General features: G+C 47.6%; 2 protein-coding genes and 1 pseudogene across 2 annotated transcripts; all 3 read right to left on the minus strand.

The window, feature by feature from the left end:
• Positions 1 to 3,007: 3,007 nt before the first annotated feature.
• On the minus strand, positions 3,008 to 8,495 carry LOC113875797 (zinc finger and SCAN domain-containing protein 5B-like). Its single transcript, XM_027514473.1, has 5 exons — positions 8,454 to 8,495; positions 5,800 to 6,156; positions 5,313 to 5,519; positions 4,037 to 4,187; positions 3,008 to 3,674 (listed from the first exon to the last, which is right to left on the minus strand). The coding sequence occupies exons 1-5, from the start codon at positions 8,493 to 8,495 to the stop codon at positions 3,028 to 3,030; spliced, it is 1,404 nt and encodes a 467-aa protein (XP_027370274.1). The 3' UTR covers positions 3,008 to 3,027.
• A 1,437-nt stretch (positions 8,496 to 9,932) lies between these two features.
• On the minus strand, positions 9,933 to 13,049 carry LOC113876756 (zinc finger and SCAN domain-containing protein 5B-like). Its single transcript, XM_027516345.1, has 4 exons — positions 12,672 to 13,049; positions 12,176 to 12,382; positions 11,092 to 11,245; positions 9,933 to 10,721 (listed from the first exon to the last, which is right to left on the minus strand). Exons 1-4 carry the CDS (start codon positions 13,047 to 13,049, stop codon positions 10,075 to 10,077), a joined length of 1,386 nt encoding a protein of 461 aa, XP_027372146.1. The 3' UTR covers positions 9,933 to 10,074.
• A 2,337-nt stretch (positions 13,050 to 15,386) lies between these two features.
• LOC113875864 lies at positions 15,387 to 15,727 on the minus strand (annotated as a pseudogene).
• Between the last annotated feature and the right edge of the window lie 809 nt (positions 15,728 to 16,536).

Consider the following 16,536-nt stretch of genomic DNA (forward strand, 5'->3'; position numbering starts at 1 on the left):
TATCTGGGTCGTGAAGATCTTTTTTGTATAGTTCTGTATATTCTTGCCACCTCTTCTTAATATCTTCTGCTTCTCTTGGGTCCATACTATTTCTGTCCTTTATTGTGCCCATCCTCGCATGAAATCTTCCCTTGGCAAATCCAAATCCTTTCTCACACCCGTGGAGTGCACCGCTCCTCACACTCTCTACCTTCTCCTCCACTTCCCAGCCACCTTGCACATGTGACCACCCCAAGCCCAACTGTCTTTGCAGTCTGGCTTGTAGGGTTTTCCTCCGCTGTCTGGAAAGTCCTTCCCCTGATACCCTCAGGCTGTCTTCCCATCTCCACACAATCAGTGGTTCTATGAGACGGACAGGCCTGGCTGTTGCTTTATCACCCGCCATCTCACTCCCTCACCACGTTTCCTCAATAGCAGTTTCTCAGCCTCGGTATGTATTTTATTTTTAACTCCATTTATTTTCGGCTGTGCTGGGTCTTTGGTGCTGCTCGGGGCACAGGGCTCCTCTCCAGTCACCGGGCACAGGCCTCTCACTGCAGTGACCTCTCTTGTGCGGAGCCCGGGCTCTCGGGGCTCTGGGCTTCAGTAGTGGCGGCTCCCAGGCTCGGTGGTTGTGTCGCACGGCCTTAGTTGCTCCTGAGCCCTGGGACCTTCTCGGGTCAGGGATGGCACTTGTGTCCTTTCATTGGCAGGCACAGCCTTTATCTCCGAGCCCCAGGGGAAGCCCTATTATTCACTTTTCTTAATTAGTACTTAACTGCGTCTATGTTTTGAAGTCTTATTCATATTTCATCGTATTAATTTCTTGTGTTGATTCCTCGATAATGGTTCTAATACCCCTGTTTCTGAAGGGACCCAATCTTTATATTCTATATTGCTTCTTTGAATTAGTTGCCTCCATCTTGGGCCTGTAAGGTAAAATCCTTTAAGACAGAAGGAGGCGACAGAGGATGAGATGGTTGGATGGCATCACCGACTCAATGGGCACGAGTTTGAGCAAACTCCTGGGAGATAGTGAAGGACAGGGAAGCCTGGAGTGCTGCAGTGCATAGAGTTGCAAAGTAAAAGAAAGTGAAGTGGCTCTTTGTGACCCCATGGACTGTAGCCTACCAGATTCCTCCGTCCATGGGATTCTCCAGGCAAGAATACTGCAGTGGGTTGCCATTCCATTCTTTCAGGGATCTTCCCACTGAGGGAGCAAACCCACGTCTCCTGCATTGGCAGGTGGATTCTTTACCACTGAGCCTCCTGGGAAACCATGAGAGAAGCTGCCACAATTCTGAGAATTGACCCAAGAAATGAAAACAAATGGACCCTGGAACTGAAGGTTAACTGTATTTACAACAATAAAGATGACACTGATTAGACCAGTGATAACCAGTTTCAAGATGATTGTCAGACCTGACTGTGCTGTTTCTGCCTGTAGCCCCTTCCCTCCATCTATAAAAGCTGTTGCTCATTAATTGTCCGGGGTGGGAGGTGGGGGGAGTCAGCCATTGGCCAGATGTCTGCCCTGCCTCCACAGTTGTTGGAGAAGGAAAAAGCAACCCAGTCCAGTACTCTTGCCTAGAAAATACCATCAACTGAGGAACATGGTAGGCTACAGTCCACGGGGTCGCAAAGAGTTGGACATGACTGAGCGACTTCACTTTCACTTTCAACAGTTGCTGGCATCCAGAATAAAGCTAACTTTCCTTTCCCCCAACCTGGCCTCTGTATTGGCTTTTAATTGCGAGCAGCCAGACACCAATATCTATTAAAACGTCATCGTTGAGTTTGCTGCCCCCAACAAATTCCCAGGCTAATTAATAGAAGAAAATGCTGATTCTTTGAAAAGAAATACTTCATGATCTCCATTCTGCTCCAAATGAGCTCTCTTCCTTTCTGCTGGAGGAGAGCCAGGTGGGATGAAAGAGTGCTACCTTGAAGAATCTTTTCAAGCTGAGACACCGTAGAATCCCAGTGTTCAAAAGGGCATTAATACTACATTACCTAACAGTTCATAATTCCAAAAGAATACAGTTACTTTAAATGCTCTCGTGGGTGCTCAGTCGGTTCAGTCATGTCCGATTCTTTGCAACCCAACAGACCATAGCCTGCCAGGCTCCTCTGTCCATGGGATTCTCCAGGCAAGAATACTGGAGTGGGTTGCCATTCCCTACTCCAGGGGATCTTCCTGATGAAGGGATGGAACCTGGGTCTTCTATGGTGCAGGTGGATTGATTATCGCTGAGTCACTGGGGAAGCCTTACAGAGGGACGATATTTCCACATAATAATTGCCATGTAACAAACCGAAGCTATCATCTACTCCATATAAAAAATCTTGGGAATAGGGTGGGATGATTTGCGAGAATGGCATTGAAACATATATAATATCATATATGAAACGAGTTGCCAGTCCAGGTTCAATGAACCATAGTCGATGTTTTGCGCTGGTGCACTGGGACGACCCAGAGGGATGGTACAGGGAGGGAGGAGGGAAGAGGGTTCACGTTGGGGAACATGTGTATACCTGTGGCAGATTCATGTTGATACATGGCAAAAACAACACAAGATAGTAAAGGGAAAAAATAAAATAAAGAAAAAAAAAATCATGGAAGCCGAAATACACAGGACACTTATTTGACAGAAATGTCTTTGTTTATTTGAAATTTAAATTTCACTGGTGATCCTCTTTTTCATCTGGACACTCTGCTAGGAGCATCCTATTTTACGATGAAATGTTCCCTAATGGGGGGACAATCAGCAGTCACCTCAGTTTCATGAAGAAGAAAACTAATGAGACCTGCATTCACTGAAAGAAGAAAACACAGGCTACACTAAAGTAGAAAACGAATTCTGAAGGGAAAGATAAGTCACCACTCAATATTCACCTAATTCATGTGAATGGAACCCCATCGGGTTCCAGTATGATCGTAAGTTCTTCACATGTCACCCTTTCTTTGTATCACCTAAGTGACAAATAATCCAGAATTTCCTTCTCGGAGCAGACGGCACATGGACCTGATGGTGGGTACTGGGTGACTCATTTGGAATGGATTTTCCGGTGGCGTTTGAAAGTCCCCAGGTGACGAAAGGCACCGTGACACTCGGGGCACACGTAGGGCTTGAGCCCAGAGTGGATGCGTCGGTGAACCTTGAGGTTCCCTCGGTGGCTGAAAGCTCTGTCACAGTGCTCACAGCGGAAAGGCTTCTCCTGGGTGTGGGTCCTCTTGTGAGCGCGCAGTGTGGAGTCCTGGGTGAACTTCTTGAGGCAGAGATCACAGCTGTAGGGCTTTTCCCCAGTGTGGATCCGCTCGTGAACCTGTAGATCTGAAGGCTGTACGAACCCTTTGGCACAGATGTCGCATTGAAAGGGCCTCTCTCCTGTGTGTGTCCTCTGGTGCAAGATAAGCTGAGATTGATAAGGAAAGCTTTTTTTGCACATCCTGCATTCAGAGGGTGCCCGTCCCGGGGTTTCTGCTCCCTCAGGAAGACTGGTGGGTCCCACGGTGCCAGATGAACCAACGGAATGGGACCCAAGCTGTCCTGAGAACTCTCCTTGGTCCAAACACATGGCTGCTTCTTGACGCACGTCTTGGCAAGTCGGACTGCTGTCCCGCTTCCTTTTCATATGTCTGCGATTTTTTAGAGGACCTCGTCTGGATCCCCTCGTAGTGGAAACGTCTCCCTCTGGAACACAGGAAGAAAGGGTTCAGGAGCCACATTTTAAATACCACTTTCTTCTTGAGGATTCTTCTGTCTCCCTATGCTCCCAGAATTCGCTGAATGAAATTCAGCACCACATTTAACATGGAGCATTTTCTGTGCTGCCGGCCTCACTGGAACCCTGATGTTGGCTGAGAAGTTCCCATCAAGCAACCAAGCTAAGAGCTTGGACTGTGGGACACTGGAACATTGATGATGGAGAAGGTTGGCACTGGACAATGATCTCCACCCACCCATCCAAGGATGGTGATGCTGGCTTCCCAGCCTCATGCCACCACAGGAGGGAGTCACTAACTCTGCTGGATTCCACGGTTTTGAGTACTCACCAGGACCCTTCAGAAGTTGAGGTGCTTCAGATTGAAGGGTTTTTGTCTCTCCCCTGACTTCCAACAGGTCCTCCTCCAAGTTCTCCCTGGGCGTCTGACCCTCCAGCTCACCTCTTTCAGGAACAGTCTCTGGCGGGAGAGCTCTCTCATCCTGACAAGGGACAAACAAGCAGAGTCAAAGCCATTTACCTTAGTCCATGGAAAACTCTTTCCTATTTCCCCATCTGCCTCGTATCTTGACCTTATACTCCAACTTTCTTCATGAAATTTTAGGGGATATGCCCTGACTTCTTCTGGTCCACCCCATCACCCTGATTGATAATCATCTCCTGATACTCAAGGCTGTCCTGGATCTATACAGACTGTATTTTGCAATCAAATCAGGACATCACAGTTGGCACTCTGACTTCTCTATGCATAGGTCTCTCCAAATCATACGCACTCCTTCCTGCCCCTGACTCTGGAAGTAAAGAACTCTAGGTCCAGCTCTCTTGACTCCATCACTGTTGGAGACTTTGCCTGGATTCATCTTTGTGATGGTGGTTACCCAGTACATAGGAAGATGACGTCCAGTATTCTTGGTCTCTACTCCATGCAAGTCAATAGCATCCCCTGCCTATACCCAACCTTATTTGAACAAATCAACTGTCTTCCATTCATTCTTCAATGTCTGAAAGGGAAAGTGTTGGTCACTCAGTCGTGTGTGACTCTTGCAAACCCATGGACTATAGCTGCCAGGTTCTTTTGTTGATGGGATTCTCCAGGCAAGAACATTAGAGTGTGTAGCCATTCCCTTCTCAAGGGGATCTTCCTGACCCAGGGATCGAACCCAGGTCTCCTGCGTCGTCAGTAGATTCTTCACTATCTGAGCCACCAGGGAAGCCCAATGTCTACTGGGGGGCAAAATGAGTCCACTTTGGAGTCACTCCTTCAGTTGCAAGGAATGATCATATTCTGAAATATGACGTTCCCTTGGGCAAAGTGTCCTTGGGTACATCAGCTGTCAGTGCACTTCCCTGCAGAAAATTGAACTTAGCATCATATCAGGAAGACAGGATTCCCTTCTCCCCACTCCTAAGACTAGAAGCTTTCATAGCAGAGGGACAGAGATGGATTATCTTCATTCTCACACTGATTAGAAAAAATGCCTAGGAACTGAATGCATCCACGGGAATTCCTGGAAGCAATGGATCCATTCCTGTCCTTTGCCAAATCTCCCCATTACTCCAGCAGCCACACCCACCTCACTCTCTTCTATCTGCTTCCACGCTCTCACCTGCTCCCTAGATAGGTTCATGGCTCCAGGCAGATTCTGCAGCTCTTGGCTTCCCTCCTGGCCATCCTCTGGAGGTATGACCCTTGAGGAGGGTTGGGGCCCCCGGCACAGGTCTCTCTCATCGTCCATGTCACTGGCCTTGGCTTCAACCATCTCAATGTTGGGATCACGCACAAGATATTTCTGCCCTTGTATGCAGACTATAGTCTGTGAGGGGAGAAATCAATCAAGATTAGTCTCTATAAGACCTGGAATGTAGTTTTCAGGCATCCAATGGCATTGACAATAGAAGCTCCCGTTTGCTGTAAAAGATCTACATCCTTTGAGTTGAGACAGCAAAAAGTATCTCCCAGATGGCCCAACTGTGAACTTCTCTCACCTGTTTGGAAACCACTGATACAGAGCCAAACCCTCAGGTCCTATCTTGTGATCCCTGCAGCTTGCACGTGTCTCCTTGTCCCACACCCATCATTAAGGTTCTACTCACCCAGGTCTTGGGTTTCTGCTTATTTTTCAGCACGTCCTCCAGGTCTTTGCAACTCTGCACCCCACTTTCTTTGAGCAGGACCTGGCACTCCAGGGGCATGCAGATCATGAACTGCTCCAGCACCAGCCTGTCCATCATCTGCTCCTTGGTGTGAAGATCCGGCCTCAGCCACAGCTGGCAGAGTTCACGGAGTCTCCTCAGATCCTCAACAGGGTTGCACTCCTCTGAGCTGCTAAATGTTCTGAACCGGACGTGCCAGTTTTCCTGGTCACAATCTGAGTTTTCCATGAGTGTGTCTTGGGGTGGCACAGACGCCAGTGACTCTGCCCCAGGGCTGTCTGTGATGTTTTCACAACCCTGAAAAAATGTCTGGTCCTCAGCCCTATTGATGGAGGAAATTTCCAGTAGGACTCTGAGCAAATGCTTCTAGAAGTGGGTGCCCAGTTGACGCCTATGGAAATGGATGTCTTCTGCTTTTCCTCAGTAATAAAGTCACTGGTTAGCAGTCTAGGGAGACAAAAAAAAAAAAGAAACAAATGGGTTTCATTTTTTTCCACCCTTCCATCTCCCCTACATCCCAATATTGGACACCATTGCCTGACTCATTCAATATTTCATAAAACTGTCTGGTCAGAAATGACCATAGGGCTTCCTTGGTGGTCCAGTGGCTAAGAATCTGCTGCCAATGCAGTTTGCCAGGCAATCATACCTGACATGGGTTTGATTCCTCATATGGGAAGACCCCGCCTGCCTCTAAGCCTGTGCATCAGAACTCTTGAGCCTGAGAGGGGCAACTACTGAACCCGAGCTGTAGACTCCCAGCTCTGCCATGGGAGAAGCCACCACAATGAGAAGCCCATACCCCTCACCTAGACAGTAGTCCCCACTAGCTACGACTAGAGAAAGCCCTCACAGTAAAGAAGACTCAGCCCAGCCAAAATGAATGAATTAAAAAACTTAAAACTAATAATAATCATATATGTAGTTTTTAAATGGCCATAGGGTGCTGCTCAAAAATGCTTGAAAACGAGCCACCTCACAGCAACATGTGTGGAATCATTCTTCTCCCCTTGCAGAAGAGCTCAATTAAACATGGGGTTAGAGTAAGATCTCCTGTCACAAGGTCTCCCAGCTAATGTAGGATGAACAGAAAGCAAGACCTTTCTGAAACCCACCAGTGTGTCCTGATTACTAGGCATCCTCCTTGGACGTGCCCACTCATCGCTTACCCCTTCCAGTTCTCTTGCCTTCAGCCTCCTCAGGTCAGGCACTGGTTCTCAAAGTGTGACTAGAGCTGAAATGTCTGTATTTATAGAGAGTTGGGTGAAACTCCAGGGGTTTCCGGCCATAACCTCATCATCCCAGTGATTGGATAAAGGGCATGGAAGGAACCACTTTGGATAATCTGGGTAGATTCCACAGCCTGTGGAGATTGCAACAGGAAGAACCATTAAAAAGGCCAACATATTGGTTTGGCAGTAAACTTTCTCTAATGTATTTTATTTACTTTAGACTTCATGGATGGCATTTCTTGGGGAAACAGATTGATTTTCCTGATCTAATGAAGTTTTTTCTCTCTGCTTGGAGACTGTGAGGCAGTCCAATAATTGTAATCCGACGGTGGTAATCAAATTGCGTTACTTAATCTTGTTTCTTTTCTTCTGAAATAAGTCATGAAAGACTCTTGTCTAAAATCAGCTGATGAGATCTACTGTCAGAAACCATTTCAGAGAGTCATCACAGAAACCAGAGGTTGTACACCAGTAGGGAAAAAGAGGAGAAGGCAATGGCACCCCAGTCCAGTGCTCTTGCCAGGAAAATCCCATGGATGGAGAAGCCTGATGGGCTACAGCCCATGGGGTCACTAAGAGCCGGACACGACTGAGCGACTTCACTTTCACATTTCCCTTTCATGCATTGGAGAAGGAAATGGCAACCCACTCCAGTGTTCTTGCCTGGAGAATCCCAGGGACAGGGGAGCCTGGTGAGCTGCCATCTATGGGGTCCCACAATGTCGGACATGACTGGAATGACTTAGCAGCAGTTAGCAGCAACAGGGGAAAAGAATGACACTTATCAATTTAACAAGCCTTCCTTTTCTAAATACCTAAGGAAGCAGTATCCAAACTAGTACAAAGGGAACATATCTCAACATAATAATGGCCACATAGACAAAACCATGGCTATCACCCACCTGTAGCAAAGTCTTAGAAGAGAAAACACACAGGTCTTTCATAGAAATGTGTTTGTTTATTTGAAATTTAAATTACACTGGTGATCCTGTATTTAAACTAGCCATCCTGCTGCTGCTGCTGCTGCTAAGTTGCTTCAGTCGTGTCCGACTCTGTGTAGCCCCATAGATGGCAGCCCACCAGGCTCCCCCATCCCTGGGACTCTCCAGGCAAAAACACTGGAGTGGGTTGTCATTTTCTTCTCCAATGCATGAAAGTAAAAAGTGAAAGGGAAGTCGCTCAGTCGTGTCTGACTCTTGGTGACGCCATGGACTGTAGCCCACCAGGCCCCTCCATCCATGGGATTTTCCAGGCAAGAGTACTGGAGTGGAGTGCCATTGCCTTCTCTGGCCGTCCTGCTAGGAGTATCCTATTTTACAAGGAAATCACACCTGACAAGAAGGCAATCAGCAGTAGCCTCACTCTGATGATGAGGTACTGATAAGCGGTGAGACACAGCTTCATTGGAAGAACAAGAACAACACAAAGCGAAAAAATGTAAGAAAACCAGAGTCTAGGCAAAACACTCTCTGAAATACATCACAGCAGGATCCTCTATGACCCACCTCCCAGAATATCAGAAATAAAAGCAAAAATAAACAAATGGGACCTAATTAACCTTAAAAGCTTCTGCACATCAAAGGAAACTATTAGCAAGGTGAAAAGGCAGCCTTCAGAATGGGAGAAAATAATAGCAAATGAAGCAACTGACAAACAACTAGTCTCAAAAATAGACAAGCAACTCCTCCAGCTCAACTCCAGAAAAATAAATGACCCAATCAAAAAATGGGCCAAAGAACTAAATAGACATTTCTCCAAAGAAGACATACAGATGGCTAACAAACACATGAAAAGATGCTCAACATCACTCATTATCAGAGAAATGCAAATCAAGACCACTATGAGGTACCATTTCACACCAGTCAGAATGGATGTGATCCAAAAGTCTACAGATAATAAATGTTGGAGAGGGTGTGGAAGACAGGGAACCCTCTTACACTGTTGGTGGGAATGCAAACTAGTACAGCCACTATGGAGAACAGTGTGGAGATTCCTTAAAACTCTGGAAATAGAACTGCCTTATGATCCAGCAATCCCACTGCTGGGCATACACACTGAGGAAACCAGAAGGGAAAGAGACACGTGTACCCCAATGTTCATCGCAGCACTGTTTATAATAGCCAGGACATGGAAGCAACCTAGATGTCCATCAGCAGATGAATGGATAAGAAAGCAGTGGTACATATACACAATGGAGTATTACTCAGCCATTAAAAAGAATACATTTGAATCAGTTCTAATGAGGTGGATGAAACTGGAGCCTATTATACAGAGTGAAGTAAGCCAGAAGGAAAAACACCAATACAGTATACTAACGCATATATATGGAATTTAGAAAGATGGTAACAATAACCCTGTGTATGAGACAGCAAAAGTGACGCTGATGTATGGAACAGTCTTATGGACTCTGTGGGAGAGGGAGAGGGTGGGAAGATTTGGGAGAATGGCATTGAAACATGTGAAATATCATGTATGAAACGAGATGCCAGTCCAGGTTCAATGCACGATTCTGGATGCTTGGGGCTAGTGCACTGGGATGACCCAGAGGGATGGTATGGGGAGGGAGGAGGGAGGAGGGTTCAGGATGGGGAGCACATGTATACCTGTGATGGATCCATTTTGATATTTGGCAAAACTAATACAATTATGTAAAGTTTAAAAATAAAATAAAATTAAAAAAAAAAAGAAAACCAGAGTCTAACATCGTAAGGCAATTCTTCTCCAATTGAAAATTCACAAATGAAAAAGAAAACTATAGTCTATAGCAAAGTAGAAAACAAAATCAAAAGGGAAAAATAAGTCATCACTCAAGTATCCTAATTCACTAAAATATCCTAATTCACGTCAGTGGAACACTGGGTTCCACGATCCTCCTAAGCCCTTCCCCTGTCATCCACACTTTGTATCACACAGGTGACAAATCATTCTAAATTTTCTCATTAAAACAGAAAGACTTGGACCTGAGGGCAGGGTCCTAAGCCAGTCATCTGGAATGCATTTTCCAGTGGCGTTTGAAAGTCCCCAGCTGACGGAAGGCTCTGTGACACTCGGGGCACACGTAGGGCCTGAGCCCAGAGTGGGTGCATCGGTGAACATTGAGGTTCCCTCGGTGGCCGAAAGCTCTGTCACAGTGCTCACAGCGGAAAGGCTTCTCCTGGGTGTCGGTTCTTTTGTGAGCGCGCAGTGTGGAGTCGTGGGTGAACTTCTTGATGCAGATGTCACAGCTGTAGGGCTTCTCGCCAGTGTGGATTCGCTGGTGAACCCGCAGGTCTGAAGGCTGTATGAACCCTTTGGCACAGATGTCGCATTGAAAGGGCCTCTCTCCTGTGTGTGTCCTCTGGTGCAAGGTAAGCTGAGATTGATAAGGAAAGCTCTTTTTGCACACCCTGCATTCAGAGGGTGCCCATCCTGGGGTTCCTGCTCCCTCAGGAAGACTGGTGGGTCCCCCGGTGCCAGATGAACCAACGGAATGGAACCCAAGTCGTCCTGAGAACTCTCCTTGATCCAAACACGTGGCTGCCTCTTGAAGCACCTCTTGGCAAGAGGGACTGCTGTCCCGTTTCCTTTTGACGTGTCTGCGATTCTTCAGAGGACCGAGTCTGGATCCACTCGGAGTGGAAACATCTCCCTCTGGAACACAAGAGGAAAGGCTTCAGGAGCCACATTTGAAGTATCACTTCCTTCCTGGGGACTCTCCCCTCTCTCTGCCCTCCCAGAAACTGCTGAAAGAAGAGATTCAGCACCATATTTATCAAGGAGCATTTTCCATGGTGCCGGCCTCATTGGAACCATCCCTAATTTGGCTACAGACTTCCCAGCATACAAACTACTAAGAGTCTAGCTAATGAAACACTCTGAAACATTGACGATGGAGAAGGTTGGCATTGGAGAAGCAACTCCTACCCCACAACACCAAGGGATGGAAATGCTCAGTACCCCTTCCTGGACATCAGTGGAGGCAGTCAGTACCTCCTGTGGTCTCCAAATTTTTAATATTCACCATGATCCTGCAGAAGTTTAGGCTCTTGAGCTGAAAGGGTTCTTGTCACTCCTGTGTCTTTCACCAGGTCCTTCTCCAAGTTCTCCTTGGAGGGCGTCTGACCCTCCAGTTCAACTGTTTCAAGAATGGTCTCTAGCAGGAGAGCTTTCTGGCCCTGACAAGGGGCAACCAAGCAGAGTCAATCCCACTGCCTTAGCCCACAGCAAGCTCTGTCTCCTCTTTCCCCACCCGCCTCGTACCCTGATCTCACACTCCAGCTTTCTGGATATCAGTTTGGGGGATATACCCTGACTGCTTCCCATCACCCTGATTGGCAGTCCTCTTCTGATTCCCATTTCTGTCCTTGATCTATACCGACCACCTCTGGCGAAAGTCCAGACTTCATAGCTGGCACTGCCAATTATCTTTGCACATATCTCTCCACCTCATCTCACATTCTCCAGGCCCTGAATCTGAAAGCAGAGGATTCTGGCTCTAGGGCTCCTGACTTCACCACTTGTTGATACCTTGCCTGGATTTCCCTTCGTCATGGAAGGTGGCCTGGGGCATAATAAGATGATAAGCAGTACAGCTGTTATACTGTATAGCTCTATTCTACACTATGTAGCTCTATTCACGAGAAATCAGTAGCATCTCCTCCCCTGATTCACATTTCAAAAATCCACTCTCTCCAGACATACTCCAAATCTGAGGGGGAAAATGACTCCAACGGGGAACTTGTTATCAATTCTAGGTGTTTACAATATCCCCCAATATTATTGCCTCTGAATAAATCCATCATGGGTTAAACACGTGTGAGTGCATTTACAACTGATGAACTGAGCCGGCACCATCCCGTGGAAACAGGACTCCTTTGCCCTCATGCTTAGGCCACAAGCTTTCATGGTGAAGGACTATGACAGAGGGACTGTCTTCATTCTCACACTGGCTGGAAAACGGCCGGGAACGGAATGCATCCATGAGAATTCCTAGAGGCAGTGGGTCCATTCCTGTGTTTGCCCAGTTCTCCAAATACTTCCGCAGTCACACTCACTCGACCCTCTTCTACCTGCTCCCAGACTGGAGGTCAGGACATCATACTCACCTGCCCCCTCAACAGGTCCTCGGCTCCTGGCAGATGCTGCCCGTCTCGGCTTTCCTGCTGGCCATCGTCTGGAGGGATGACACTGACTGTAGACTGGGGCTCCCTGGCTTGGTCTTCCTCACCGTGCCTCTCACTGACCTCAGATCCTAACATCTCAACACCCGAGACTGGCATCAAAAAATCCTCGCCTTGGACACGGACTACAGCCTGTGACAAAAAATTCAAATAGGATTAGTCTCCCTTCACAAGACCCAAAAAGGTATTCATTGCATATACTACCTTAGAAGCCCACCTCCTGGGAATGACATTTGAAAGACCAACACCCTCAAGTGAGGATCTACAAAAACATCTCCAGTGATGCCACAGGCCAAGTGCTCGCCCTTCTGGGAATCACTGATTCAGAGCCAAGCCCTCTGATCTTTCTCCTTCATCTCCCAGCTCCCAGCCGCTCATGCCACCGTTCCCTGAATCAGCGGGTCACTAGGGTCCTACTCACCCATTTCTTCAGTTTCTGCTTCTTTCTCAGCACCTCTTCCAGATCCTTACAAGTCTCGGCACCACTACTTTTGACTAAGATGTGGATGTCCGGCGGCATGCACATCACAAACTGCTCCAGCACCAGCCTGTCCACCATGTCCTCCTTGGTGTGAAGATCCGGCCTCAGCCACAGACCACAGAGTTCACGGAGCCTCCTCAGAGCGTTGATCGGGTCGGATTCATCCGAGCTCCTAAACGTTCTGAAGCGAACTCCCAACTCTTCACGGTCGGAGTCGGGGTTTTCCCTTCGGGTGTCTTGGCGTGGCGCAGATGCTGGCGACTCTGCTCCGGGGCTGTCTGCGACGGGGCCACGACCCCTTGTCTGGTTCTCAGCCATATCGACTCTAGAGCTTTTCAGTAGGACTCTGGGCAAATGGTCTAGAAGTGGGTGCCCAACTGACCCCGATGGAAAGGAATTTCCTTTTGCTTTTCCTCAGTAATAGATTCAGTATTCAGAAATATAAGGGAAAAAAAATAAACGAATGCAGCCAATTAGTTTTATTTTCATCCACCCTACCATCCCTCATCCCAATACTGGGCATTATTCCCCCCCTCAGAATTTCACACCAGGGACAAGAATCCATTCTCTTATTCCTCCGACATCCATCTTATAGTACAAGAAACTGTGTGGTCAAAACTGTCCACAGGGCAGTGTTTAAAAGCCCTTGTTGAGAAAATGAAGCACACCACACGACACCATGGAGTGTGGAAACAATCTCATCTCACAGAAGATTCCACAAATGAACCACAGTTCACGTGTGGCCGGAGGGAGATCGGTGGATTTCACACGGTCTCTGAGCGAAATGCAAGGTGAACAGAAAGCCAGGACTTACTGAAACCCACTTCCACGTGCCCTGACTTCGAGCGTTCTCTTTAGACATTGCCCATCAATTACCTCCTTGAAGCCTTCTCCCCTCGGTCCTCCTCAGTTGGGGACTTGCTCTCAAACTCGGCCGGCGGAGAAACGTCTCTCTATGGAGCTGGAAGAAATGCCGGACCTCTCGGCCTGTTACGCAATCGGCGCATGGATTCGTTGAGGGCGGGGCAAACCTTTCTAGATAATTCCACTTTACTTGATCACAGGGATTCGATTGCCCATGGAAACTCGCTCAGGAGAAACCACGATTTACTAAAGAGGCCTCCATAGTGATTTAGCCACAGATTCTGTGTATTTTTTTTTTTTTTTTTTCTGTTTTTGGCCAATCAGGGAGGCACGTGCGGTCTCAGTTCCCAGACCGCGGAAGGAAACCACGCCACCTGCAGCGGGAGCGCTAAGTCTCACCCGCTGGACCGCTAGGGAAACCCCTCGGTTTCCTTTTGGATTTGATTGATTTTGGACTTTGGGGACTGCATTTTGGGGTGAAACAGACTGGTTTTAATGATCTCGAGAATTTTTGGTCTCACTGCCTGGAGGGTTTGACGGAGTCAGAGACATGACTGGAATCTGGCTGGGAGCCAGATCGGTTTGACTCCTCCCGTCTGTTCTGTTCTTGTGAGATAAGTCTTAAAAGGCTTTCCTAAAATCAGCTGATGAGCTAAGGTGTGAGAAGCCCCGATTTCTAAGTAGCCTTTGTGAAGACTAGAAGTTGTACACCAATAGGAAAGAAGAATGACACCTATCACTTTCGGAAGCCTTCCTTTTTCAAAACACCTCGGGAAGAAATACCTGAACAAGTATGGAGTGAGTGAATCTATCTCAGCATAAAAGCAGCCATGTAGGCAAAACCACGGCCATCACCTATTCCCTGTAGAAAAGTCTTAGAAACTACACAGACACATTTGACAGAAATGTGTTTATTTGAAATTTAAATTCCACTGGAGAGCTTGGCCTCTGTGCCAGGACCATGCAGGTTTACAGAGAAGTCCTGCCTAACAGGAAGGCAGTCAACGGTAGGCTCAGTTTCATGATGAAGTACTGATAACTAATGAGACATGCTTTCAGTAAAAGAATAACGAAAGAAAACTTTTTCAAACAGGCTACACTAAAGTAGAAAACAAAATCCAAAGGGAACGATAAGCCATCACTCAAATATCCTCCTCATTCATAAAAATGGAACCCCCTGGACGAAATATCTCCGAAGCTCTTCCCATGTCATCCACCCTTTGTGTTACAGAAGTGACAAATCATTGTCAATTTCCTTCTTGGACCCGAGGGCAGGGTCCTGGGCCAGTGGTTCGGAATGGGTTTCCTGGTGGGATTTGAGAGACCCCAGGGAGCAGAAGGCACGTGACACTCAGGGCACATGTAGGGCTCGAGCCCGGAGTGTGACCATGAGGTCCCCCCTGTGGTCGAAAGCTTTTTCACAGTGCTCACAGCAGAAAGGCTTCTCTTGGGTGTGGGTCCTCTGGTGAGTGTGCAGCGTGGAGTCGTGAGGGAACCTCTTGGGTATAGATCACAGCCGTAGGGCTTCTCGCCCTGTGGGTCTCCTGGTGAACACACAGGTCCGGAGGCTGCATGAACCACTGGACGTGGATGTCGCTTTTTTCTTTTTGTAATTTAAAGGGCCGTCTCTCTTTAATGCGGTTCCAGAATAAGGGCCCATTACTTTGATAAGCACGGGCTCAGCAGAAGGCTCAACAGAATATGTGTAAAAGAATGTTTCCAAAGGCTCCAGAGATGACCCCAACTCTGCTTCCTGCTTCCCCTGGACATACTCCATCTCCTGGGTGGGGCGGCTACTTGGTCCAGCTGACTTTAGGAATGTCATAGTGCTCCGTGAGCGTGTCCAGGTGTCTGTTGAAGTCCTCCACTCTCTGCTTGTGGGTTTTGGATGCTTTCTTCAGGATCCTCTCCATTTGTCGCTTCTCCTGCACCTTCTCAAAGGCCACCTGGGCTGGGGTCAGCTTGTCGAGGTGGTGCCTCAGCTCCTCCTCCTGGTTCTTCTGGATTTTCCGCATCGTTTCCAGGAGTTTTGCCTTGTCTCTGTCCTTTTTCTTCTTCCGCTTGGTCACACCAAGCTCTGTGACTCCTTTCAGCTTCAGGGATCCCTTTTGGACCTGCTCGTAGGCGTCCATGCTGCCCATTTTTGTATTCGGATTTCTAAATGGACAAAAGTCGGGGGTGGGTCAGTTTTCTGAAATGGAAATTGGGACAATATCGTTCTCTACTGTAGATCCGAGAGGTTCTCTCTTTGCGGGTTAACACAAATGAACACAGACGAACATGTCTGCTTAGCCCAGGGGTCAAGGTTCAGAAAGCCTTGTGGAATAAATGCGCCACACCCCACCGCAGCATGGAGGGTGGCAACACCCTATAAATCAGGGTGATTATAAACCTATACATCAGATGGAGGCAGGAGGGGGTGCCTGAAAGACCTCTTATTTAAAATGTCTTTTATGCAAGGGAAGGATCTGTGTTCCATTATAGTTCCCAAGTCCATTTACATGTTTTCAAGTCAGTTCTTCCCCCCTCACAGAGAGCTCAGCAGTCAACCGTAGGTAATATGGAGTTTAAGGGAGATCCACTGCTTTCACAAGGCCTCTGAGCTGATGCAAGGTGAGTAGAAAACCCAGCCTTCCGAAACACACCACCTCCTCCTGTACTGATTCCAAAACCTTCTCCTTAAGATGTTCTCACTCATCACTTACCTCCTAGGAGCCCTCTTGCCCTCAGCCCCCTCAAGTCGATGACTGGCTATCAGAGTGTGTCTGGGGCTGAAACATCTCTATTTATAGAGAGGCAGAGGAATGGCAAGGGTCCTGCTTGTTACCCCATCAGCACAGGGATTGTGTAAGGCGGGTTGAACCATTATATGACGTCATTTTAGATAATCCAATTTATCCATGGATCCAGTTTCACATGGACACTGCACCAGAAAAAAACA

Source organism: Bos indicus x Bos taurus, chromosome 18 (genome assembly GCF_003369695.1).
Source record: "Bos indicus x Bos taurus breed Angus x Brahman F1 hybrid chromosome 18, Bos_hybrid_MaternalHap_v2.0, whole genome shotgun sequence".
Taxonomy (NCBI): Eukaryota; Metazoa; Chordata; class Mammalia; order Artiodactyla; family Bovidae; genus Bos; species Bos indicus x Bos taurus.

What these genes read in the sequence shown, in the direction of transcription:
- LOC113875797 (XM_027514473.1), bottom strand. Translation starts at nt 8,495, where the DNA reads ATGAAGCTGTGTCTCACCGCTTATCAGTACCTCATCATCAGA. An exon ending in ATCAGTACCTCATCATCAGA is followed by an intron (nt 6,157 to 8,453) that starts GTGAGGCTACTG and finishes ACATTTTTTCAG; the next exon opens with GGTTGTGAAAACATCACAGA. An exon ending in TGAACCTATCTAGGGAGCAG is followed by an intron (nt 4,188 to 5,312) that starts GTGAGAGCGTGG and finishes GTCCCTTGTCAG; the next exon opens with GATGAGAGAGCTCTCCCGCC.
- LOC113876756 (XM_027516345.1), bottom strand. Translation starts at nt 13,049, where the DNA reads ATGGCTGAGAACCAGACAAGGGGTCGTGGCCCCGTCGCAGACAGCCCC. An exon ending in AGGACCTGTTGAGGGGGCAG is followed by an intron (nt 11,246 to 12,175) that starts GTGAGTATGATG and finishes GCCCCTTGTCAG; the next exon opens with GGCCAGAAAGCTCTCCTGCT. An exon ending in TAAACTTCTGCAGGATCATG is followed by an intron (nt 10,722 to 11,091) that starts GTGAATATTAAA and finishes CTTGTGTTCCAG; the next exon opens with AGGGAGATGTTTCCACTCCG.